Source organism: Bombyx mori, chromosome 24 (assembly GCF_030269925.1).
Source record: "Bombyx mori chromosome 24, ASM3026992v2".
Taxonomy (NCBI): Eukaryota; Metazoa; Arthropoda; class Insecta; order Lepidoptera; family Bombycidae; genus Bombyx; species Bombyx mori.
The window spans coordinates 15,681,093-15,708,769 of NC_085130.1; the positions used below are offsets into that span (position 1 = coordinate 15,681,093).

Sequence of the window (27,677 nt, forward strand, 5' to 3'; positions counted from 1 at the left end):
ATTCCAATAATTTGATTGATTGAAAAGCTTTTTTTGACATTAGACATTTTAAATCAAAACAATTACACCATAAAAAAAGGTATTTACATTAAAATTACATCGTTGTAAGATTGAACTATATGACAGTAATAAATGCTACCTTTGAAACATGAATTTACAACCAAATATAGAAAAATACGGTCACAAGGTAGTATTCATATACAGAGGGCGTTAAACTTTGACGATCTAAATGAAGCTGTACGTCTTCATGTGAGTACCAAATTCAAGGAATATTAAATTAAAAACACATTGAAGAAATAAATATTTGGAGGGTAGAGGTAAGGAGAATCATTTCATATGAGAGAAAAGTTGACAGTGCCCAGTTCAATACTGTAAGTAACAGTTCATAAACTTGAATGTAGCAATTGTAGATGAATTGAAGTTCTTCTTCTTCTCAGTCGTGTCACTCTTGACAGTGGTCGTGATCATGTAGTGTTGGAAGGGGCAGACTTGATGCGTCTCACGATGTCGCGCCATCTCTCCCTGCTCGAGGCCATTCTACTGCACTCATTTAGGGGACCTCCCACTGCAGTTTTAATTTGGTCGGTCCACCGCATTGGTGGCCTCCCGCGCGGTCTTGTACCATCAACGCTTCCCTGTACAACGAGGCGTTCTATGGACCGGCCATCTCGTCGCGAAACGTGTCTGAAGAAATTCACCATTCGAGACTGTACTATACCAAATAGACGCTGCTTGATGCCGAGTTCCTGAAGTATCGAGACATTTGTACGAAAGTCGGTCCACGAAACTCCAAGCATTCTTCTCCAGCACCACATTTCCAGAGCGTCTATTTTCTTTCTTTCCACGTCTCGCACGGTCCACGTCTCAGCAGCGTATAGAAATATAGAGAATATTAGTGTTCTAACGAGCCTGATCTTTGTGGTTTTGGTTATGTTTCTATTTCTCCATACTTTCCTCAGCCCGTCCATCGCCGACCTCGTGACAGCCATGCGCCTTCTGATTTCGTCCATGCATCCGCCATTATTTGAGATTAACGCCCCAAGGTATATGTAGGACTGGACCACGTCGCAACCCGCTATTTGAGTCACGTCCGGCGAGTTATTCAAAGCGCGATCGACAACCATCACCTTGGTCTTACTGCGGTTAATTCTTAATCCAAAATTGAATTGAAGTATGCCGAGTTAAAAAGCTGAATCTCATTTCGAGTAAAGTAGTTAATTATTGAAAATTTCAACAACCTACATTGTTCAAAATAATGCAGTAAATATAACCTTAAAGAATGATTACAAGAAAACGTGCACCTAAAGTGATATTATTTCGCAAACTGTGATTGGTACGATTATTGATTTAATAACATTTCATTTTATGAAAGAGTATCTATCAAACCTACTTTTATATTTGGCGCTTCCATTAAATTTACCCTAATGCTGATGTGACGCCACCCTAATTTAATACATTTCCACGGACACTTTTCATAATATAAAGTACCGTTGATTCACACAGTTGATTCTCCTTACCTCTACCCTCCATAAGAAATATAAAGGCAAAGGCTGCATATTAAGCAACAGACTAGAGTAGACTGCATGGCTTGGACCCTTGATCAAAAATTTTGAGTTTTATTTTATTTTGGTATCTATATATTAATACGTGAAGCAAAAACTTTGTATCTCTTTTTACCAAAATTGCGCGGACGGAGGAGTATGAAATTTCCCACAATTTTAAAATAATGCATAAAAGATACATTAAATCAATAAAGAAAACATTACACACACTACATACCATGTATTTGCATGCATAGTATTTATTTTCAAATTTTTCTTCTTGACGTCCGTTGTCAAATTGAGAATAGATTAAATATTGTTTGCCTTTGTTAATATTTTTTATAGTGTAGTCTTGGCGAAATTTGTGTTTATAGAAGTATAAAATACAATCATAATAGTGTACAAACTTACAATTACAATTAATTATAGTCGAATTTCGACTATTGCGGGACCTCTAGTGTTGATTATTACATGCACTGTGTTCTTAGTGTTTGCTTAGTGCGAGTTTTTTAACGTTCTCGATAGCGTAAAAGTTAACTCGAATTTATATACAGTTGGAACAGCACCCCTAGCGGCAAACGTAAGCAAACATTCCAACTCCATACAAATTTTAGTTAACATTTACGCTATCGAGAACGTTAAACATTTCGCACTAAGCAAACAGAAGCCGTAAATTCGTTTTATCATTAATGCTTAAACATCCAGACCTGTTACGGTTTTATCAATTTCAGCTGTTAATTAAATAATATTTTAGAGATCCCAACGTACGTCGTCTAAAGCATTTTGGAAGGTAGTTCCTAAAGATTCATGCGAAGTTTATAGAGCTAGAAAGAAAAGACAACTAGAAAAGGAACGTAAAATACAAATCGAAAAACGCGAAAGTAATCATAGGAAAGAAAAGAAAATCGAAAAGAAACTAACGAAACGAAAAGATAGTAAAAGGAAACAACGCAAGGCTACACGGAGACGGACAAAAAGAAGGTTCGTATTGAGACCGAAATTTTAATATAATACATATAAAGATTTATACCCTTGAAGTCGCCCGACGCGTTGGCTGTATATTTTTAATATGTTCGTTACGCTGGAAGACAACCAACCTATTTGTGTTTAACCATGTTATTTTTCCCCTACCTAAGCTGATGGTCTTGAGAGACTATATCAGCGTCACCGGGCGAGTAGGTGAGCTCACGGGGTTGGACCTGGAGCCTGACGTTGTTGCTAACACTAACCCTAACAGGAGCAGTGCTTCGCAGAATCTACCAACGGATCGGAAACGCGACCCACTGAGAAAATCCGGCGAGAAACTCAATGGGCTGTGTTAATTTACTCGTTGCGAGTGACAGGTTCGACGAGAACGATGACCGGTGCTTGAGGTACCTAAAAGCGCCGTTTCTGGATCGGGAGAATCCGAAATAACGTGCTTTGGGCGCGGCGACTGTTTACCATTCGGTCCGCAGGATCGGGACTGTAGTTATGGGCGGCCATGGTGAGAGAGTTCTCGCGTTGTGCCGCTTTTTCGAAATGGCGCACTGATGCCGATTGTATATACTTACTGGTGGACTCTATGTCTATGTTTTCGTGGACGTTCACGTTTCTCACGTACCACGGGGCTCCGGCGGCTATCCTGCAAAAACGGGATTGTGTGATTTGAAGGGGTTTCAAGGTAGTGCGGGCCGCGTGAGCGAACATTACACTTGCATAGGTCATGACCGGACGTATGCATGTTTTGTAGAGTGTCACCTTATTTCAAATCATCGGATAGAGGCGTCCTAGTATGAATGCAGCCCCGTCTCGTACCGACTTAATGTGACCTGTGGGTATTTGACATTCGGGGCCTATGGTATAAGTTGGTCGAATATAGTGATGGGGCGAATAGTGGAGGTGTTAACGCGCCTAGTCGGGAGTGGGATGCTCAAAGTGGTATTCGGAGGGCGACCCCTTTTGAAGAGCACCGCTATGCTTTTCGTGGGGTTGATGTCGATGCGTCACTTCCGGAACTACTGTCCCATGGTGGTTGCTGCAGTCTGGAGTCGCCGATGCAATAACGCCTTCTTCCTACACGAGTAGTAGATGGCGGTGTCATCGGCGAAGAGCGCCAGATGGGTCTCCGCAGACCGGGGTATATCGTTGATATACAAACTAAACAGTAAGGGGGAGAGGGCGGAGCCTTGCAAGACTTCGGCTGTTAATTGACGTACGTTGAGGAACGTACTACTAATAAGCGGCTTTAAGTATTACCACATAGTCGAATAGGTCATGAAGTCGTCGTGGGCTAAGACGTCCGGTGCATTCGTGTTGAGCGATGCACCGGTGTTATAATTCCAGGCGGCTACTAATTTTTCTGACGAAATACGTACTCAAAAAATGTTCATGATTGACTTTCACGATGAAGGAATAACATCATGTAATAAAAAAAATGTGTGCGTGTACTAGTGTACACACGTAAGAAGTGAAACTTGTTTATGGCCTTATTTTTCGAAAAATGATCTACATGCAACTTTCTAGAAATTGGTTAAATAAAGTTAAATTAGATAAAGTTTAAACAAAAGGATTTTATTATCATAGACATGAATACAAATAATACAATTATTTCACTTTACCTTTTTGCTACTAAGATTATTACAGCATTTTAATAATACATCTCTTTGATATCATAATACCCTGGTACTTTTCTTCCTATAAATTAATAATAATAGCACGGTCCACGTGGTGTTAAATGGGGTTCCTGAGGTTCGTGAAGTTTGACCCACCTTGAGACATGAGGTCGATTTCTCAAATCCGAAACCATGCTTCAGAACATACCGCCGTTAATTATTAATAAATCTCTTTGCTATCATAATACCCTGGTACTTTTCTTCCTATTATTTTACGTAATAACAGTAATAAATAGCACGGTCCACGTGATATTATTAAGTGGGCTCCCTGAGATTATTGGAATTACAAAATGATTTCCGTAATCCACCTGGAGACATGAGGTCAATTTCTCAAATCGGAATCCATACTTCAGAACATACAGCCGTTAATTAATAAAGAAGGCTGTACGTCAGAGTAAAGTTATAATAATACATCTCTTTGATATCATAATACCCTGGTACTTTTCTTCCTATTATTTTACGTAATAACAATAATAGCACGGTCCACGTGATATTAAGTGGGTTACCTGGGATTATTGCAATTACAAAATGTATTCCGTGACCCACCTTGAGACATGAGGTCGGTTTCTCAAATGCGCATCCATACTTCAGAACATACAGCCGTTAATTAAAAGATGGCGCGTAACGGAAAAATGTGACGCGTAACCGAAAAATGTGACGGTAAATTTTTTTCCAACGCCGATAAGGAAGTTTCACTTCAAAAACCCGCAAAATTATATTTGCGTAATCTCTGGTGGTAGGACCTCTTGTGAGTCCGCGCAGGTAGGTACCACCACCCTACCTGTTTCTGCCGTGAATCAGTAATGCGTTTCGGTTTGAAGGGTGGGGCAGCCGATGTAACTATACTGAGACCCTTAGAACTTATATCTCAAGGTGGCATTTACGTTGTAGATATCTATGGGCTCCAGTAACCACTTAACACCAGGTGGGCTGTGAGCTCGTCCACTAATCTAAGCAATAAACAAAAAAACATACAATTCCAAAGTTGCCGTCATACGACATATTTTAGATACCTTTTTATAGGTACATTTTAGTATTTTGTTCTCTTTTTTTTGCAGAAAGTGTTGCCGTTCTGCAACAGTTTCCCTTGATAGTGGAATTTCACTCTGTACGAGTTGCCGTCACATGGATTACGAATAAAATTAATATCAAAATATGTTCTTTTTTGTATGAATTCTTATTTGTTTGAAGCTAATGTAAATAATAGAAGTCATCGTCGATAAAAGGATAAATGTTATGAGATCATTAAAGCCGACGTGACCTGGAAATGCGCTCGTGGTGACGGAATTGAAGTTAGAGGAAAGCTGGCAACAAAAAAAAAATAGGCAACGGAAACAAAAAAATTATAAACAAAACAAAAATAAACTTGTACGAATGGAAATTACGTTTTTAGTTTTTGTAAATTCACCGTAGTAATAAATGAAATAATAGTAACCTTAATCTCTTATTTTAGTAACGAAATTAATTGTGAATTAGATAAAATACATCTAATATAAAGTCATATATCTATGTCTTTCAATAGTAGGACAAGCAGATTATTAGCTATATGTCACGGGGTAAAAGGCTATATGGTTTAAGCGCATTTTTGAAACCTAACAGGAGAGGCATTTAAAGTTTAAAATTGTATAAAATATTATAACAAAAAAAATCTTAGGCAATTTGAGTCATCAATATCATCATCAGCCTGCGGCTGCCAAAGCTCGCCACTGAACCCGATCTTCGGTTCTACGCATCCAGTTACTGCCGGCTGCCTTACGCAGGTCGTCGCTCCATCTAGAAGGCGTCCTACAATACGTTTGCCGGTTCGCGATCTCCACTCCAGAACACGTCTACCCCAACGGTTATCGGTTCTGCGACATATGTGACCAGCCCACTGCCACTTCAGCTTACTTACTACTACTTACTACTTACTACTACAGCAATTTGAGTGCATAAGTTTAATTGAAGTTCAATTAAAAACATCGGATTGTTAATACTACTTAATCTATTCTAATATTATAAAGCTGAAGAGTTTGTTTGTTTGAACGCGCTAATCTCCGGAACGAATGGTCCGATTTGAAAAGTTCTTGCAATGTCAGATAGTTCATTTATCGAGGAAGGCTATATAACGTCACGCTAAGACCAATGCAAGCGGCGCACCAATAAATAATGTTTCAAAATCGGGAGTATTTTTCCCTTTTGAGAGCTACCACTGCGTGCGCTGCGGAAATTTGTTCTAAAATAAAGCATTGTTTGTGAAGGTGTTTTTATAAAGTCCCGCAGTAGTCGAAATTCGACTATAATTAATTGGAATTGTAAGTTTGTACACTATTATGATTGTATTTTATACTTCTAAAATCACTAATTTCGCCAAGACTACACTATAAAAATATTAACAAAGACAAACAATGTTTAATCTATTCTCAATTTGACAACAGACGCCAAGAACAAAAGTTTGACAATAAATAGTATGCATGCGTGTGTGCGTCAAATACATGGTATGTAGTGTGTGTAATGTTTTCTTTATTGATTTAATGTATCTTTTATGCATTATTTTAAAAAATATTAGCATTGTGCACTTCTTCTCTATATTCTCTATAAGTGTGGGAAATTTCATACTCCTCCGTCCGCGCAATTTTCGTAAAAAGGGATACAAAGTTTTTGCTTCACGTATTAATATAATATAGATGATATCAATCCTTATCCAAATAAATACGTTATTTATTATAACTTTGAAACACCTAAATCACTTTAAGATTGGCTTTGACAATTATAGATTTTTGTAGATTTCTCCAGAATCTCATCATCAGGTCTTGCGAAAGCGTGATTTTGGTACCTTAAATAGCTAGAGATGAAGTAGATTTATTTTGAGACTGTAATCAATTCTGACGATAATTCAGTTTAACTAGATAAGATGGGATGAGATTATAGACAAAAGCTCTGGTGGTTAACTACGACTAATCTTATGACTTCAGTGGACTTTTTGAAAAAATCCGAGAAATCAAGTCGTGTGGTTTTGTTTCCATTTTCCCACAGCTGTGTTTAGTTTCATAGATGCTAAATGGTCAATAAACAACAATTATTAACAATAATTAATAGAATAAAATAATTCACACAAATACGATGCTTGCGTTCCCGCCAAGAAGGCCCGTTACAACTTCATAAGCCAGAAATCTTTCAGTCACAGACAATTAAATCTTCTATCAAAAAAATTATCTTGTTTTGACAGCAAATGTCAAAATATTTTATCATGCCATCAAAATTGTTGAGTGTAATGTAACGTTTTATTTTTTCAAATTTAATTATTGGACATGTAGGGGAGTGAAAATTTTAGTGTAACCCATGTAATGTCTGGGCCCGTGGGCGTGGAGGAATATAATGCTGTACTCGTCTGGATTTACATTTGCTGGATATACACAGCACTGCTGGCTGTCACCGCGCTTTGTATTGTCTGCATTCTGTAAGTTACAGCTATTTCAAGTCAAATGTAGGTAGTCGTCGTGGCCTAAAGGATAAGACCTCCGGTGCATCCCCGTTGGGCGATGCACCGGTGTTCCAATCTCAGGCGGGTACCAATTTTTGTAATGAAATACGTACTCAACAAATGTTCATGATTGACTTCCACGGTGGCGGAATAACATCGTGTATAAAAATCAAACCCGCAAAATTATAATTTGCGTCATTACTGGTGGTAGGATCTCTTGTGAGTCCGCGCGGGTAGAGAGGTACTACCACCTTGTATATTTCTGCCGTGAAGCAGTAATGCGTTTCGGTTTGAAGGATGAGGCAGCCGTTGTAACTATACTTGAGACCTTAGAACTTATATCTGGTGGTGGGTGGCGCATTTACATTGTAGATGTCTATGGGCTCCAGTAACCGCTTAACACCAGGTGGGCTGTGATGTGAGCTCGTCCACCCATCTAAGCAATAAAAAAAAATGGGCGTTAAAAACGTATCCTTGTGCCTTAAAAAAAGAGTCAAGTCTTTAGTTTTATGTAAGAAGGGTATAAGTAAGGAGGACTAGATCAGTGTATTAAAGTGTCCGATGAAATGGAGCTAATTAAGGTGGCGCCACAGTGGCAAGTGGAAGGATTTCAAAAACAGCACCATAAACTATTACACTTCACGTCAATCCAAAACACTTCACTCTGTTTAAAACTACTATAGTCATATCATTTCCACTTGCTACACTAGCGCTATTTCGGTGAGTCTGCCAACACCAACATTAACTTACTGTTTACAGGTGGTAATGTTTTCGACTTGTCCCATAGACAAGACGGTCTTCCTTAGCTTCCATAGTTTTATGGGAAAGGTTGCGCTCCGTAACCGTAACACTTTGGTATACGACACTACAATACATGGCTTCCGGTCATATCAATTGTTCTTTTTTTTAGTACAGCCATAGATTATACACTTAATATATTTGAGAAGTACGGCAATCGGCCTCTTGCGATGAAGTTTTTGTCAGTGTCGAATTTGTATGTATTTTAATGTCTTTGATTAAAGAATTTGATATAATACTGGATTTACAATGACATGGAGGACATAAGCATTTTGAAGTAGTCTAGACGGACAGGAACCCCTATACAATTGTTATTGGCCATATATTACCATTTACTTAATGGAAATTGGAATTAAGGCATTTTAGCTATTTGGAAATGTAGCAACACTATCGGACGATAGATGGCGCTGTGTTGGTTTTATGTGAACCTTTTATGAAAATATTTTATTTGGACGCAATATTACGAAATAGCTTTAAAAAAAATGAGTATCAGTTTACACCGTTTACTAGCTAGTAATAGTATTTCGACAAAACAGTCATAGACACGTGAAAATAGAGTTTGGGAATCATTGCACTTCTTGGCGGGAAAGCGATGCCCGCAGTACCGTTAATACTTTAATAATTCATTTGTTTTTTACGTTAACCAGGTGTACCCGTGAGTTTATTCGTATGGATAAACGGTTGGAAATATATTTTATATCAAAGGAGGTGATAAAATCATAGTGCTATTCATTCAGAAAGCTAACAACGCCATCTATTGAGTACAGTTGTAAATGCGCGCAGTTTCTGGAAACATGTTAAACTAGTGAAACCATGTCACGCTCAACACTATCGCTGATTGTGTGAAAACATTGATTTCCGATACTATGCGCGTCTTACCTATTGTACCTTGATGGAACCTACTATGACAGACACCCTAGAGCTGAGCTAAATTTCATTTCAATCGGATGATTAATTTAGGATCACAACCTAAGACTTTTTTTTAGATGAGAGACTTGTACTAGAATTTAAAACTATTATTCTATTGTAGTCTATCTAGAATTCTTTTCGTGATATGCGCACAGCAGTTGACCTCTGTTAGTTTATTTTAACAGATTCAATGTTTCTTCTCATGTTAGCTTAATGGCCCTTTTATCGATGAGTATGATAGTGTTGGAAAATTAAACAATTAATTGGACCTGGCTTTTGGGGTTCTTTCCAAAAGTCCATCGAACTACTACATTTTTTTGTTGTTTTTTTGCTTCGTAATTCATCTCATGGAACATCCAACGGGTGGTGTCTAATGTAATCCAGTTTAATTGCTTTTATTTTATCCAATCTCTATTAGAATCTATTGTAAGGAATACCCTACAAAAAGGGTATAAAACCGGCACGCAGCTCCGTCACCGGCGCATTTGTCGGTTGACATTCGTCGAGAGAACATCGTTCAAAGACTTTAAGTGTTAATTTAGGAAACACGAATTTTATAATAATGTTGAGGGTACAGTGCCTATAAATAGCAACGCCTTTGCTCGAAACATTCATTCGATCGGCGGCGTTCGTGAGAGAAGGTAGTCGTGGACATGGTGTGCGTGAGTCATTGTTTTAAGTCTCTGTAAACGTGTGCTAATTGTTATTTTTTTTAATGGTTTTTCTTCTGATTCCTAATATCAGAAGTGGGATAAAGGACTCAAATAGCCCACAGTAGCGTAAAACTTTGAACTTTGTTTTGTTTTACAATGACTGCTTACTTTGATGCTTTCATACTTTATTTGTTCTCCGATAGAGGCACCCGTCACGTGCGGACGTGCTCATCGTCCACTCGATCGCCCGGTCTTTGTTCGCCCGGCTTTTGTTAGCCCGGCCATTGTTCGCGCGGCCTGTGTTTGTGGTACATCTGCCGACTAAGTGCTCTTTCTGGAAGTTTTTATTTGTTTTGTTTCCTTTTGTTGTTTCTGTGTCGTGGTACATCTGCCGACAAAGTGGTTTCCTGCAAGTATTTATTTGTTTTGTTTCTTTTCGTAATTTCTGTTTTGTTGTGCTTTTTCTTTGTCCTGTAGTAATCGCGCCGCATTGCCACCTGTGTTCAATAGAACCGCTCAGGTCCGAGAAGTTGGGGCCTCGCCGCAAGGCGAGTGTTTTCAAGACCCGGGGCCGCCCCACCTGGGTACTCAGCGATCATGGACGCTGTATTCGCGGAATTCCTCCGACTTCGCCACCCACAGCTCGCCTCGGAGTTTTTGGCCTTCAAGGCCAATCACACTGCGAGCCCTCTCGAGGACTCCGCCGCGCTTGCTGCTCCTGCGTCGCCTGTACCTGCGTGCAGAGCTTCTGCATTGAGCACCGCAGCCTCTGTCGTGCCTGCCGCTCCCGTGTCGCCTATACTGGCGAGAAAAACTGCTGCGTCGTCCGCCGTGACCATCGTTTCAGCTGAGCGATCATCCGCGGCCTCCGTCGCGCCCTCTAAAACACCTACACTTGCTCGTAGGTCGCCTGCACCCGCCTCCTCGTGCTCCGACTCTGACTCGGACATGGAGGTCGACCTCGCCCCCGCCTCATCGACGGATGGATTCACCCTGGTACAGAAGGGTAAGAAGCGTGCCGCGGAGTCTCGAGCTCCCGCGGCCGCTAAAATTAGCAAAGCCGTGAACGCGTCGCGCCCCCGCCCTCAGACTCCCGTTGCGCCCCCAGCCCGTGCCACTCCGTCGCCGCGTCCGGTGGCACAAAATAAAACCCAGACCCCTCCCCCGGTTATCCTTCAGGAGAAGGCAGCTTGGGATCGAGTTTGCCTGGCCCTTAAGGCCAAAAATATAAATTTCACGAATGCCCGTAACCTCGCGAACGGCATTCAAATTAAGGTTCAAACACCCGACGACCATAGGGCCCTCTCTTCTTACCTCCGTAAGGAGCGTATAAGTTTCCATACGTATACGCTCCAGGAGGAGCGCGAACTCCGCGTTGTAATACGCGGAATCCCTAAAGAGTTAGATGTAGAGCTCGTAAAAGCCGACCTGTTAGAACAAGGCCTACCAGTGAATTCTGTGCACCGTATGCACACCGGTCGCGGTAGGGAGCCATATAATATGGTTCTAGTCGCTCTCCAGCCTACCCCCGAGGGTAAGAAAATCTTTAACACACAGACCGTCTGTAGGCTCTCTGGTATCGCTGTCGAAGCCCCCCATAAAAAAGGCACTCCTAGCCAGTGCCATAACTGTCAATTGTACGGGCACTCTTCACGTAACTGTCACGCGCGCCCCCGATGTGTTAAGTGTTTGGGCGATCACGCCACGGCCCTCTGCGCTCGCGACCAAAAAACCGCGACGGAACCGCCTAGCTGCGTCCTGTGTCGAACACAGGGTCACCCCGCGAATTACCGTGGTTGCCCCCGAGCCCCTAAAATAAATCGCCGCGTCGCCTGCCAAAACCGCCTCCGAACTTCCGGCCCAGACATCAAAGCCTCGGCACCCTCTGCGTCGCAGGCTAAGCCAGCGTTCGTTCCGGCGGCGGTGCCCAGTGTCTCGGCCTGGGCAAAACCGCTGCCGTACACGAACACGGCTACAACTCCCTCCTCCGCGATTCGTCCCGCCCCCGCGACTCGTCCCTCTCCCGCGACTTGCCCTCCGACCGCGTCCGACAATCTCGCTTTAGCGATCGACTTCTTTCAGTCCATCAACTTTGAGCGCGTTAACGCTTTGGGCGACGCCATTCGCGCTGCCTCCACTGCACAACACTTTATCGCCGTTGTGCAGGAATACGCCGACGTATACGCGTCATTAAATACGTACGTCCTCCCCTCACTCCGCCGGTAATCAATGGCGTATATAAGTAGAATAAAGCCCCTATCCGTAACGATAGGATTTTTTAACGCTTACGGTCTCGCAAATCAACGTGATCAGGTTTCTGACTTTTTGCGTGACCACCAAATTGATATCTTTTTAGTGCAGGAGACCCTACTTAAGCCCGCGCGCCGTGACCCTAAAATCGCGAACTATAACATGGTCAGAAACGACAGGCTCTCTGCCCGTGGTGGTGGTACCGTCATTTACTATAGAAGAGCCCTGCATTGCGTCCCGCTCGATCCTCCCGCGCTCGCTAATATCGAAGCATCAGTGTGCCGAATCTCACTGACGGGACACGCGCCGATCGTTATCGCGTCCGTTTATCTTCCACCGGATAAGATCGTTCTAAGCAGTGATATCGAGGCGCTGCTCGGTATGGGGAGCTCTGTCATTCTGGCGGGCGACCTAAATTGTAAACACATCAGGTGGAACTCACACACCACAACCCCGAATGGCAGGCGGCTTGACGCGTTAGTCGATGATCTCGCCTTCGATATCGTCGCTCCGCTAACCCCGACTCACTACCCGCTAAATATCGCGCATCGCCCGGATATACTCGACATAGCGTTATTAAAAAACGTAACTCTGCGCTTACACTCGATCGAAGTAGTTTCAGAGTTAGATTCAGACCACCGTCCCGTCGTTATGAAGCTCGGTCGCGCTCCCGATTCCGTTCCCGTCACGAGGACTGTGGTGGATTGGCACACGCTGGGCATCAGCCTGGCTGAATCTGATCCACCATCGCTCCCGTTTAACCCGGACTCTATCCCGTCTCCTCAGGATACCGCTGAAGCCATAGACATCTTAACGTCACACATCACCTCGACATTAGATAGGTCATCGAAACAAGTTGTAGCGGAGGACTTCCTTCACCGCTTCAAATTGTCCGACGATATTAGGGAACTCCTTAGAGCTAAGAACGCCTCGATACGCGCCTACGACAGGTATCCTACCGCGGAAAATCGTATTCGAATGCGTGCCCTACAACGCGACGTAAAGTCTCGCATCGCCGAAGTCCGAGATGCCAGATGGTCTGATTTCTTAGAAGTACTCGCGCCCTCCCAAAGGTCTTACTACCGCTTAGCTCGTACTCTCAAATCGGATACGGTAGTAACTATGCCCCCCCTCGTAGGCCCCTCAGGCCGACTCGCGGCGTTCGATGATGACGAAAAAGCAGAGCTGCTGGCCGATACATTGCAAACCCAGTGCACGCCCAGCACTCAATCCGTGGACCCTGTTCATGTAGAATTAGTAGACAGTGAGGTAGAACGCAGAGCCTCCTTGCCACTCTCTGATGCGTTACCACCCGTCACCCCGATGGAAGTTAAAGACTTGATCAAAGACCTACGTCCTCGCAAGGTTCCCGGTTCCGACGGTATATCCAACCGCGTTATTAAACTTCTACCCGTCCAACTCATCGTGATGTTGGCATCTATTTTCAATGCCGCTATGGCGAACTGTATCTTTCCCGCGGTGTGGAAAGAAGCGGACGTTATCGGCATACATAAACCCGGTAAACCAAAAAATCATCCGACGAGCTACCGCCCGATTAGCCTCCTCATGTCTCTAGGCAAACTGTATGAGCGTCTGCTCTACAAACGCCTCAGAGACTTCGTCTCATCCAAGGGCATTCTTATCGATGAACAATTCGGATTCCGTACAAATCACTCATGCGTTCAACAGGTGCACCGCCTCACGGAGCACATTCTTGTGGGGCTTAATCGACCAAAACCGTTATACACGGGAGCTCTCTTCTTCGACGTCGCAAAAGCGTTCGACAAAGTCTGGCACAATGGTTTGATTTTCAAACTATTCAACATGGGCGTGCCGGATAGTCTCGTGCTCATCATACGGGACTTCTTGTCGAACCGCTCTTTTCGATATCGAGTCGAGGGAACCCGCTCCTCCCCACGACCTCTCACAGCTGGAGTCCCGCAAGGCTCTGTCCTCTCACCCCTCCTATTTAGCTTATTCGTCAACGATATTCCCCGGTCGCCGCCGACCCATTTAGCTTTATTCGCCGACGACACGACTGTTTACTATTCTAGTAGAAATAAGTCCCTAATCGCGAAGAAGCTTCAGAGCGCAGCCCTAGCCCTAGGACAGTGGTTCCGAAAATGGCGCATAGACATCAACCCAGCGAAAAGTACTGCGGTGCTATTTCAGAGGGGAAGCTCCACACGGATTTCCTCCCGGATTAGGAGGAGGAATCTCACACCCCCGATTACTCTCTTTAGACAACCCATACCCTGGGCCAGGAAGGTCAAGTACCTGGGCGTTACCCTGGATGCATCGATGACATTCCGCCCGCATATAAAATCAGTCCGTGACCGTGCCGCGTTTATTCTCGGTAGACTCTACCCCATGATCTGTAAGCGGAGTAAAATGTCCCTTCGGAACAAGGTGACACTTTACAAAACTTGCATAAGGCCCGTCATGACTTACGCGAGTGTGGTGTTCGCTCACGCGGCCCGCACACACATAGACACCCTCCAATCCCTACAATCCCGCTTTTGCAGGTTAGCTGTCGGGGCTCCGTGGTTCGTGAGGAACGTTGACCTACACGACGACCTGGGCCTCGAATCAATTCGGAAATACATGAAGTCAGCGTCGGAACGATACTTCGATAAGGCTATGCGTCATGATAATCGCCTTATCGTTGCCGCCGCTGACTACTCCCCGAATCCTGATCATGCAGGAGCCAGTCACCGTCGACGCCCTAGACACGTCCTTACTGATCCTTCAGATCCAATAACCTTTGCATTAGATGCCTTCAGCTCTAATACTAGGGGCAGGCTTAGGGACCCCGGTAACCGTACTCGTCGAACTCGACAAAGAGGTCGACGTGCAACCTAACCCATGCATCAGCCCGCTGAGTTTCTCGCCGGATCTTCTCAGCGGGTCGCGATTCCGATCCGGTAGTAGATTCATTCGCGAAACAATTGCTCTTGAGTTGTTAGGTCTCCTTCGGAGGCGCTCGGGCAGTTGTTAGCAAATCCCACCCCTCTTGGCTGAGCCTTTGCTCGCCCACCTGTCCTGGTGAAACTGGAAAGGCCTTCGGGCCACCAGTAAACTTTCAATCATAAAAAAAAAAAAAAAAAAAAAAAAAAAAACTTTATTTGTTATTTTTCTTGTGTGATTGCAAATTTTAACTGTGATAATGAGACATGCTGAAACTCCTAGTACACGGAGGCGACCGTCTCGAGATGATTCTCGTAATCGAAAACGACATGCTTTCGCGATCACAGAGATGATAGACAGAATCGCGATACGAACGATAGAGGTCGTACTTCACGGGATGGCTTGCGGGTCCGAGACCAGCGTAATTCTCGCAGTACTGATGTGCGTCGGTCACGTGCTCGGGTTAGGCGCGGGTCGCGTAGTAGGGACCGCTCTCGTAGTGCCCGTCGCTCTCGTAGTGGAGGTCGAGATCGCGCTCGCGCACGATTGAACCTGTCGCGACACGTTCTAACGATAAGGCGCGCGCTGAACAGACCACCGATATTCTACGGACAGTTACGACTCTCATGTCGAATATCGTTGGTTCGCAACAAGGCCACGTAGAATCTAGTATCCCTGGTTCTAAAGCGTCTACCCTCTCCAGTGCTTTAATGGAAGCAATTAAAACTTTGCAACCCTCAAGGTCGCAAAATTATTACATATCGAATTTTGACCCATCGATTAAAAACATTGAAGTTTGGTACGAAGAAGTAGAACGCGCCAGAGAAGTTAACGGGTGGAACGACCACGAATGCAAAGTTCAAAGACTTTAAGTGTTAATTTAGGAAACACGAATTTTATAATAATGTTGAGGGTACAGTGCCTATAAATAGCAACGCCTTTGCTCGAAACATTCATTCGATCGGCGGCGTTCGTGAGAGAAGGTAGTCGTGGACATGGTGTGCGTGAGTCATTGTTTTAAGTCTCTGTAAACGTGTGCTAATTGTTATTTTTTTTAATGGTTTTTCTTCTGATTCCTAATACTATAGTATTATCTCCATTTCATTTTCCGTAAAATTGCCACAGGCTTTTAACCTTTTGCCACAAATTATTTGGCTGTATGCACTATGCTTCTTTAGACGATGGACGATTCAAATAAAAAAAAAAACAAAAATAATTTGAATTTGTTGTGTAGGTATTTGACCGTTTCACATTTTGAAACAAAATATTGTTTGTCGTGCAGTAAATCATTGCCGTGCAGTGCATCATGATATTTTAATGAAACATCTAAAAATGATTTAAATGCAGTAGTGATTTTTTATTTTTTATTCTGAATTAATTTATGGTTTTAAGTATGGATGAGACTCAGAAATGTCGTGCCTCCGACGAGGCGGCAACGTAAGTTTACAATTAAGTAAAATATTTTTTCAATTTAAATTTATATAGAAAAAGAAACAATTTTTATATCATCAAAATTTCTGAGATGTGCTTTCTTCCTTTCTTTTAATGACAAGATTTAGTTGATTCTACAGTCATCTTGACCATTTCTGCCGCGATGAGTGCTGTGAGTTACAATACAATTGAGATTGTGGCCTCATGTCTCAAGTTAGGTTTGTGAGGTCACGTTATCGTGTTGTATGTTTATAAGGCATTGTTGCTATTTTTCACGAGTGACCATTGTGAGGGTGTCTCCGTTCTATCAAATTATACGCCGGACTAGGTAGTGTTTTTACTTGATACAATAAGAACATAAAGTATATTGGTTTTAATTAATGATAACCCAAGAGTCTAATTAAAAATTACACCTTAATACAGTATTAAGAAGATTGTTCTTTAGAGCTAATATTGATATAACCACATGCTTATATTATGCATTAGTAATAGTGATTTAAGTTGGTTGTGATTTTTGAATTGGAAAACGGCCATCTGATATCCCCAAAAATTTTCTATCTATAGTCGGATTTTTTATTAGACGAAGTAAACTGACGTTTACTGTGTTGTCAGTTTTTGATGAAATAAAAATAGTGTTGTGACAAAGTGAACGATTGAAAAAACTCCTGAATTAATGAAATTGCCTCGATTGTCTAGTGAATAGTTAGTGTGCCGAACTGCCGATATCGGGCACGGGGTTCGAATTTTAGCCGTGCTTTGTACATACCAACGAGTTTTCGACGAAACATTATGTTCCTATGGTATCTACCTGAACTGAATACCGAGTGTTTTAAACATTAAGAAAAACATTGCGAGGAAGCTTGTAAGACTGTCCTATTTCCAATGCATCATATAGTTGAAACTATAGATGTATAAAATATAACAATTATAGGTACATAGGTAATGAAAATAAAAAAAACTGATTGTAGTTACATACTACTAGTAACATATTATTATATTGGATCACTTTAATACAATTTTATTGTAAAATATAAATAATATTCTTTTATAGTTTGAAATTAATGATTAACTCTTCACACTCATTGTTCATTTATGTGATTGAACGAGAACTGAACGCATCACTATTACTTTAAATATAGCAACATTATTTCACAAAGTGACATTAGCTACTGTCAGCTGGCTTCGTCTAATTAAAAATCCGACTATATGTTAAATGTATCTATGTTTAAAAAAAAAAAAAAACAGCCAATTTTGTGCATTGTCTGATCCTGTCATTAAATGTAAAACTCCTAAATGCTATAATTTTTTTTTCTTAGATGGGTGGACGAGTTCACAGCCCACTTGGTGTTAAGTGGTTAATGGAGCCCATAGACATCTACAACGTAAATGCACCACCCACTTTGAGGTATAAGTTCTAAGGTCTCAGTAGAGTTACTTACACAAGCTGCCCCACCCTTCAAACCGAAACGCCTTACTGGTTCACGGCAGAAATAGGTAGGGTGGTGGTACCTACCCGTGCCAACTCACAAGACGTCCTACCACCAGTAATGTTTGTTTTGACAAATTATTATTCTCTATCAATGCTGTTTAATTACAGGAGGAAACGACGTTCTTCCATCCTGAAGAGCCAGCGTCCACCTCGTACTCCATTCTCTGAGCTCGAGTTCAACGTAGCCACTCCCACTGATACAACTAAAAGTAGACGTGTCAGTTTCTCGCGTCGCACCGGAGTTGCGTAAGTACTGTAGAAAATGCTTTATTGCTGTAGTGTTAATTTTTAGGTCATTGATAGAATTATATTCAACGTAAACAATGTTATAAGGTATAGCCAATAACGTTGGAAATTCCTGAAGATAAAATTGGGATTTAAAAAATGGACATCGTAAAATGATATGTAAAATTCTTTCTACCAATTAACATTAAGTAAGTGTGAATAAGCTCACAGTCTGCCTAATGTGCAGTAGACGCAAGATCATACCCGTAGACATGATGCCTACACAAAAGATGTTCTCCTGCCTATTCATTAAAATTGTTCTGCCTATTTCTCTACTGGTTAAACCATAACAAGTGATCTAGTTAAGCTAGAACAAAATTAATTATTAAAAAAAATGTAGTAATAAATTATATTTGATTACAGTGAGTTTGTAAGGAACGAAGCCACCACAACCTGGGAGAACTTTTATGAGCAACAAAACAAATCATTGGAATCATCTGGAAACGAATTTGAATTGAATCCACCTAGACAGTCTATCGGACATATTGGCAAACGTATATTTGATCAGCAGTTTGAGGAAGTTGAAGCTGTGGGCTTTACGGGGGGCATAAATAATCCATCAGGAATCTTCGTTGATCAGTCACTGAACGGGAACTTCACGCAGCAAATTGCGTCACTGGAGTGTACGAGTGACGACAGAAATTTAAAAGTTCCGGTCAGTAATTTCGAATTGAGCGCTTTCACAGATCACAACAGCAAACTGTTCAAAGATGAGGTTAGCGTCCCCACAATGGGAATAATGTCCGGTCGGATTGACGTTAATTTTTCTATGGTCCAACCGTTGAGGGAGGATGACGATTTGAGTGAAATCGAGAAAGATTTGGCGAGGGTACAGTCGAATGCCCTCTGTCAGGGTCCATTTGACAGCAGATCTGTTTCGGAATATATTGAAATTGATTTAAATACTACACGTGCGGCAGGTAAAGTTCAATCCAATGAGACGACGAGAGATAATTTGCAGAAGCCAAAAGTTCAAAAAGCTATACAAAGTGAAAGGAAAATCACAGTAGATAACGATTGGCTAGTTGACAAAGAGAATATAGTTGTAAATCCTTATGTAGTGCCACAATCTCTACAGGCATCAACCAATTTAGCTGTAAACGAGGAAAGTGAAGGTGTTTTAGTATTTGACGGAAAAAGGCTTACTTTACAATCAGACAGAGCTGAGTGTGAGTACAGACAAACTCAACCACCTAACATGCCAACGGAGGGAATGCCTCAAAGAAAATCAATACTATTGAATGTTAATGATGCTCTTCCTAACTTCACGGATGACATACAGATCTCTAATCTAAACAGAACTAAAGACAAAGATAAATTTGCTATAAAAAGCAGTGAAATAGAAAAAAGATCTATTTTATGTAATGATGAATCAGGGAACATGTCTGTGACTGAAGCCATACCTGATAACATAATATATGCTCATGAAATTGGTAAGGAATCAATCTTACGACGTTTTGACGATGAAGTTATTTATTGTGACGAGCCCAGCGCCCAAAAGCTGCCCAGTCTTGTGACTTTGGACAACAATCAAGAAAAAAGGAAGACTATCCACTTTGATGCTGATATCGGGAACATGTCAGTAACCCAAGCATTACCCACTGCGCTTATAGAGCGAACAATATCAGAAAAACGTAAAACAATAATATTCGAAGGACCTACATCTGACTCTTTTAATATGTCAATAACCAGAGCAGCACCAGGCATGATACTCGCTGCAGAGGAGACAGCAATGTGCGATGCCAGGACTGGGAATTCAGTAGCCACTGAAGCTATAAGAAACAATGCGATTGTGATTGAAAAAAAACCTGTCAAACTATGCACTGGAGATATTTCAAAAAATAGAATTGTGTCTAGTGCCATTGATGAGGACGGAAAGAACAAAAGTTTTATTGTTTCTGAAGAAAATGATTTCGGAAGTGCGTGTAATGATTTTGGTAACAGTGAAAAGCGTAAAACCGTAATGAAACAAGATGGCGATTTGGGAAAACGTAAAACGTTATTGCCGGAAGATGGAGGCGAAACCGTGACCAATGATTCATTTAGTATGTCCATAACGAAAGCGACTCGAGGGAAAATATTTAACCCGGACAGGAGGACGGTAGTGTTTGATGATTCGTGGAATTTGTCCGTGACCCAAGCCATATCGAATAACTTGATTATTACACAAGAAAAACCCGACAAAGCAGCATGCACTGAAGATATTTCAATAACAGAAGTTGTACCCAGTACAATTGTTAGTGAAATAATGAATCGAAATCGCTCAATACCTAACGAAAATACTTCTCCTGTTGGTTGTCTACATAAAGATATTGAAAGTAATGACAGAAGTTTGAATTACGAAGACGCAAAGACTATTGATGATTCGTTTAACATGTCAATAACTCAGGCGGCTCGTGGAACTATAGTGCACGCAAAGAGAAAGACAATAGTTTTCGACGATGACTCTCGAAACTTATCAGTTACCCAAGCGATACCGAATAACATTATATTGATACAAGAGATACCTTCCAAATATTGTGCTGAAAATATTTCGAAAACAGAAGTCGCACTTAATGCAATTGATAACGAAGGAATGAACAAAAATGGTGCTGTAGTCGATTGTGAAAATCCGCTTGAGCCATATGACGAATTTGAAAATGATGATAAACGTGAAATTCTAATAGAACAAGACGAAAAAGCGCCTATAAGGAAATTTATTAATAGCCTTGCAGAATCAACTAAAGATGAAGCTAAAGCTACGAAGCCGATACCAGCGATGATGCTCGCGCTGCACAAAGATAATATGGATAAAGAATCAGATAAATCGATTAAAGTTTTTGAAAATTTCGATGATATACTTCCGATCGTTCGTGATGTGAACCTCTACCAAGCCGTAACGGCTGGTGACGAGTTACAGAATAAAATTGAACAGGGCGACGCTAGAAGTGATCGAGTAGCGGGACAAAGTGTTGACATAAAATATTCCGATGATAAAGAATCTTTTGTCCCGAAAGACGACCTGGATTGTGATCTTGTTCACAAAAAATCGACTTTAGAATCGGAGAGTAAAGTTTTAAAGCGGACATCGAATAGAAAATCTGAAAAGTCGATACTCCACGAATTATTGGATATGTCCGCATCGTCAACAGACGCCGTGCGCGTCACTCATAAGATCGATCCGAAATTCGATGAAGAGGAAGAAGTAGTCATAGCGGTCGACTCGAATTTGGAACTTGCCACGAAAAATGAACTCGAAAACATGTCCACTAGTAGCCTCTTCTACATAACAAGAGACAATCAAGTCATCGATGTCGAGAAGGCAGAAACAATAGAAGAAGATTTAATTAAAGCCAAACTGCGGCAGATCGATGAACACAGCCCCGCAATGGAACGCAAACGATTGCCGGTCAAAGACGAAGACGATATTGATACGAAATTAACTGAAGCTACGTCCGATTTAAATAAAACTGACAACCGAAAGAGCGTTAGAACAGCTGACGATACTAACGATTTAATACGCATATTGACTGATTACACGGATAGTCGGGCGTGTAATGAGACCGAAGTGAAACCAGCACAAGCGGTCAAAGAGAAGATAGAAATAAACGAAATGAGACGCCTCAGTCTTTTGCCTAAACGTCAATCGATTGCTCTCAGTCGAGAGAATTTGCTGAGCAACATCTCAATGGCACAGGCCGCTCTGCAGCAATCCAGATACGAAATAGATGACGACAGCGAATATCTGGACGACGAGACGAGAGATGCGACAAACGAGCCGACAATATCGCCAGAAAAGAAGCCGACCAGAGTCAGCGGGGAGGTCGTGAAGACGCTGAACTTCGAAGAAGACGACACTTTCAGTGAAGTTAATATGAAATGTGATCAGTTGTCGCCGTTAAAGAAAAGTCTTTTAGGCGAAACGACTCTAGCTAGAGACGCTAAAGTCAAAGTCATACCAGGCTACTTGAACGACGTTTCTGATGATATAAAAGAGCTGATGGACGATTTAGTTAAGCCCGCAGCTGATATGATACCAATAGCAGCGAAAGATAAGCTCCCAACAACTTCGGAATCGACCTGCAGCGCTCAGATACAAGTCAATCTAACAACAACAAGTCAAGTTGACGTTAATGACGTTAATGCTGAGCTGTATTCGGGGCCCATGTCGATTTGTAATTCACCGAAACCCATAATCGATGTATCGGAAGTTGCTAACCAATCGATATCTCGGATACTAAAGAATCCGATTAAAAGTTTTACGACGGTTCCCTCGGAAAAGGAAATGATTGTACAAAAGCAGCGTGCCAAAGACCAAACGGTTCCAGGAAAGGTTTTATTGTTTGACCACGCCAATCCTCTGAACAATGTGTTACTTATGCCCGTTGCTGATACGAAAGCCCACAAATACGATCCTATCAAATCTGAAGTATCTTTATGCGTCTCGGAGCGAACGAATTCCGCGCAGATTTCGCTACACGAGAAGGATTTTGAAGTCGAACGCGTATCCATACAATACAACGTTGAGAAGTTGATTCACACGGTGAAACATTCCGGCGACGCTTGCGCGAAGATAGTCGAGGAAACAGTGTCCAACGCTAGCCGGCCATCGGTGAACCAATCTACGGACACTATAAAGACAGCAATGAAAACAACAGAAGCGAACACCGTCATAGCTATGAAGGATAACAAAGATTTGCTCAATGCCAGCTCCTCCCTGACTTTAGTGGATAAGAGCAGCGGAGAGACTTGTCACACTGAGTCCGTAGTCACGGCGGACTGTCGTATCGGCGTAGATAGTAAAGTTAAACCGAAAAAACGTATATACAGTCCGATTGGACGTGACAAGGGCAGACCGAGTCCGGACGTGACTCCGAAACGCGCTACGAAATTGCAAAAAGTGTCCCCGATTGAGAATAAAACACACGAAAGGAGTAAAGCCAAGAAGGCGTCTCCAAGGAAACAGTTGAATGCTTCGGAATGTTTTTCCGTAGATTCCGTATGCAGTTCGGCGAAGACTTGCAAGTCGATGGTGAACAGTGATGATGGTGGTAAAAGCAGCGAGCCATTCGACGGAAGCTCGAGGAGTAGCTGCCTCAGGGTCGACTTGTCCCCGGAGCTTCTGAGCGACGCGAGCAGCAAGAATTTGGTAGCGGAATGCGAGTCCAGTCACAACGTTGTGACAAAGATTGAAATGCTGCCCTTCATCGGGTAAGAATATTCGCTTTTTACACGCTTTATATTAGCTTCACTTGTATGTATGTTGCTTTATATTAGCTTCACTTGTATGTATGTTTGTATGTTTGTAACTGACTCCTTTAGACGAGATTTTGACCCACTTTAAACGGCCAGATTTCATTCAAACTTTGTAGATTTATTCTAATTTTTAATATGCTTTATACGCAGACGTGTGTATGTATGTTTATAACGGAATCTCTGAACATGATTTTGACCCCTTTCAAAACGTCGGATTAACTCGAAATTCGGTATACTTATTAAGGACCGATGACAGTACAATATTAAAAAAAAAATGAAAAAAAAATGTTTGAAAAAATTGAAATTCAATTAAAAAAAGAAAAATAAATAATAGTTTAAAAAAACAAAAAAATACGCTTTTATAGAAAATCCAACTAAACAATAGAAAATAAATTTTAATAAATTTGAATTAAAAATAGTGTAAGAAAAAATGATTTTATTGTAAAAAAAGCGTTTTATTAATATTAAAATATTAATGAAATAAGACCACGCTTTATTTATAAACATTAACAAAAGCATTATTATTTTGCTTTTCACTGCTCCTTTCTCACTCATAAGCTAGAGCGCGCGAGAGAGAGAGAGATGGGCAGACTTTTCATGACGTGCATGCAGTGCGACGTCACGCCGCGCGCTTATTCACAAACACTACACAAGCGCAACGTGTGAATGTGTTGAACGCGAGCTACATGGTAGGCGGAGTGTTAGGTTTTATTTTCGTTACGGAATTTCTTATTTCGGTCGCCGCTCTCTAAGCCCCCGGTAAAAGCTTATTATTTTATAATTTGTTTTTCATTTCAGCAACGCTTCGGAGTGCATATGGGAAACGTCCGGTTCGGACGTGTGGACATTCCTCCTGCTGTACTCCCGGGTGAGGCTCACGGTGAAGCTGCGTCACACCGTACACAACTCGACCCGGACCAGGGTGAGGGCTGACACTCCCGTTGAAGCACTCGCCGTGGATGTGATTCATCACGGTACGTAATAACGTGTTGAGTCTCTATATCGGGCAAGGATTAATAAGACACGTGCTCAGTTAAGTGACGTAACGTATATTGGGATTACAACCTGACGTGCTATCGACAGCCCGACAATCCCGAGACTGACGTAGCATCACTGCAATATAATTATCGCTAACACATACATATTATTCCGGTCACCGTCCTAGTCGAACCCGTCGCTTGCGACGAAGGGCTCGACGAGCGAATTAACCCACAGTCACAGCCCACCGAGTTTCTCGCCGGTTCTTCTCAGTGGGTCGCGTTTCCGATCCGGTGGTAGATTCTGCGAAGCACGGCTCTTGCTAGGGTTCGTGTTAGTAACTGAACTTCATACTTGACGAAAACATGTAAATGTATTATTGTATAGCAGCTGTCCACGCGGATGCATCGCTCACTCAAGTAGGAGAGAGACAGATGTCGAACGCTGCCGAACGCGGAGGCCGTTTGCGCTTCTTTGTCGCTCGTTGTTCGTTGGCCTCGTTGTCACGTCAAAAAGCAATTTTGTTGGAAGTCGCATTAGAAGTTACACATCAAACTTTTTTTTGAAGTGAAAACTTCTTTAGAATCGTTGTGATTTCAAACCGGATGCAACGGAAAAAACGACAGGTAAGAGATACAAATACAAAAATGTGTAGGATGAAGCCAGCAAAGAATGAGACAGAAATATACATACTATTTAATACAGCGCCATCTGTGAGATTTTTTAATACTAACGTGTGTATGAAAGCTCTTGTAGTGAATTTTAATTTAGGATTATACGTGAAATTAAAATATCAATTCACAGAGGGTTGCTACCTTACAATTATTTACTAATGACAAAATTTTACATATACTTAAGACGTTTAGGATAATTGTGTTTTAATTTTGGAAGGTTTCACTTCTACCACGTGTGAATTGCACACATGTTTTTTTTTTATAGTCGATTTTTGTTTTCTCTTCCACAGACAAGAGGAATCCGGTAGCGGCGACGTGCGTCCGGTTCGCAGCGGAGACGATGCGGTACTTCACGAACCGCGGGTGCGGCGCGGCGGGCGGGGTGCCGGCGCTGTTGCGGCGCTGCTGCGGCGTCGCCCGCGTCGCGCTCAAGTGGGGCCGCGCCATGCAGGACGCGCGGGCGAGGCTGGCGTACGCGCTCGCCGACGACGGACGACTCACGTTGAAGGTGAGAGTTAACGTACTTGATAACGTAACAGTTGATGAAACGAAGATGCTGAGGTTTTTTTGAAGTGAAACTTCTTTAGTATCGTTGTGATTTCAAACTCGATGAAACGAAAAAATGAAACGAAAATGAAAAAATAAGTGTGCCGCGATTGGCTTGAAGATTCACTTCTACCGTGTGTGTACATTTTTTATTGCTTTAATGGGTGGATGAGCTCACAGCCCACCTAGTGTTAAGTGGTTACTGGAGCCCATAGACATATACAACGCAAATGCGCCACCCACCTTGAGATATGAGTTCTAAGGTCTCAGTGTAGTTACAACGGCTGCTGCGCCCTTCAAATCGAAACGCATTGCTTCTGCTTCACGGCAGAAATAGGCCGGGTAGTGGTATCTACCCGTGCGGACTCACAAGACGTCTTACCACCGGTAACAAAATTTCAAGCTATGAAAGCTATTAGCCTCCTCGTATTGAGCACTGACCTCGTTAATCTGAGTTAAAATGTTTAATAACCAGGTGGCGAACGTGCCCCTCCGCTCTGTGTGGGAGGTGTCGCTCCGCATGGAGTTGGTGGTGGGGGACGCGCGCGAGGTGCCGTGGCCGCGCGCCGCCGACGTGCACGTGCGCGCCGTGCTGGCCGACACGTGCCCCGACCTGACACGTGTCGTCGCCAGACTCACGCCCGACTGGGGACACGTGCCCAGGACGATCTGGTGAGCGATACTTATCATTCCCCTGCCCTTCTCTCAGTCACCTGGGGTCGACGCAAAATGTTTTCTCCTTCCGTACTCCACTATCATAAACAATTTCTTGGGTCACTCCCCTCCGCTTTATTTATGGTAGGTAGTAGCTTGGCTCTGCCCCTGGCATTGCTGACGTCCATAAGCGACGGTGACCACTAACCATCAGGTAGGCCGTATGCTCGTCTGCTTACAAAGGCAATAACAAAAAAAACTTACACATATCGTCTTTAACGCAATCCATACATTTGTTCTTAGATCTAACTTCTTCCTCTAAAGCCTTCCACGGTCATAGGTAAAACTCTCTTAACAATCTCATTATGTGATTTTGAGAACCAAAGCGTGACTAAAGCCGATACAAAAGCCTTAGATCCAAGGTCAACAAAAGCATTCCTAAGGAGGGCCGAGGTCAAGCAGACGGCCTGTCCTAAAAATTTTGTCAAAACTTAGAGCAACATGAGAACGATCTGATGAGCAGAGACTAAACTGAACAAATTGTTTTTTCCACATACCCTTTATTATTATTTTTATTGCTTAGATGGGTGGGCGAGCTCACAGCCAACCTGATGTTAAGTGGTTACTGGAGCCCATAGACATCTACAACGTAAATGCTCACCCACCTTGAGATATCAGTTCTAAGGTTTCAGTATAGTTACAAGGGCTGCCCCACCCTTCAAACCGAAACGCATTACTGCTTCACAGTAGAAATAGGCAGGGCGGTGGTACCTACCCGTGCGGACTCACAAGAGATCCTACCACTTTTGGTTTTAAACATACCATTATTGATGTAATTATTTTTCTTACAGGAGAATATTCAAGTATCTTAAGAACAAGACCCGTGACTCTGAACTCCTTGGTATATGAAGATTACAAAAAAAATTATGTTTGTGATATTAAAAAGTCAATAAACAAATATGGACTTTGATCGTTTTGATTCTGAACGAGAAACATTTTTAGTTTTATATAGTAAGTTGAATGTTGTTACAGTTTTTTTTTTCTTAAAGACAATGGCTACGGAATCTGAGACTATAAGTTCTGGTGACTGCTTAACACTCGCCGGACTGTGAGCTCGTCTGATTGTAGTTTGGGGTCTGTTTGAGCTCCGTGGCATTGACAATGGCTGCAAGCGACGGTAACCACTTGGCGATTTATGTTTGGCTCTATT

The 27,677-nt window shown here is 42.3% G+C and overlaps 2 protein-coding genes across 3 annotated transcripts; both read left to right on the forward strand.

Moving 5' to 3' along the window:
* The first annotated feature begins 75 nt into the window (after positions 1-75).
* On the forward strand, positions 76-5,349 carry LOC101743640 (uncharacterized). The gene is made up of 3 exons (XM_038019827.2): positions 76-249; positions 2,296-2,522; positions 5,254-5,349. Exons 1-3 carry the CDS (start codon positions 133-135, stop codon positions 5,333-5,335), a joined length of 426 nt encoding a protein of 141 aa, XP_037875755.2. The 5' UTR covers positions 76-132; the 3' UTR covers positions 5,336-5,349.
* Positions 5,350-7,360: 2,011 nt separating this feature from the next.
* Positions 7,361-27,460, forward strand: LOC101743782 (uncharacterized). Of its 2 annotated transcripts, none has more exons than XM_012690634.4 (7): positions 7,361-7,634; positions 18,204-18,341; positions 18,744-23,570; positions 24,414-24,589; positions 25,558-25,775; positions 26,289-26,485; positions 27,319-27,460. In XM_012690634.4, the coding sequence occupies exons 1-7, from the start codon at positions 7,522-7,524 to the stop codon at positions 27,374-27,376; spliced, it is 5,727 nt and encodes a 1,908-aa protein (XP_012546088.3). In that variant the 5' UTR covers positions 7,361-7,521; the 3' UTR covers positions 27,377-27,460. The 2 variants fall into 2 exon arrangements, with proteins under 2 accessions (XP_012546088.3, XP_037875752.2); XM_038019824.2 differs by lacking the exon at positions 7,361-7,634 and adding an exon at positions 16,368-16,612.
* Positions 27,461-27,677: the final 217 nt, after the last annotated feature.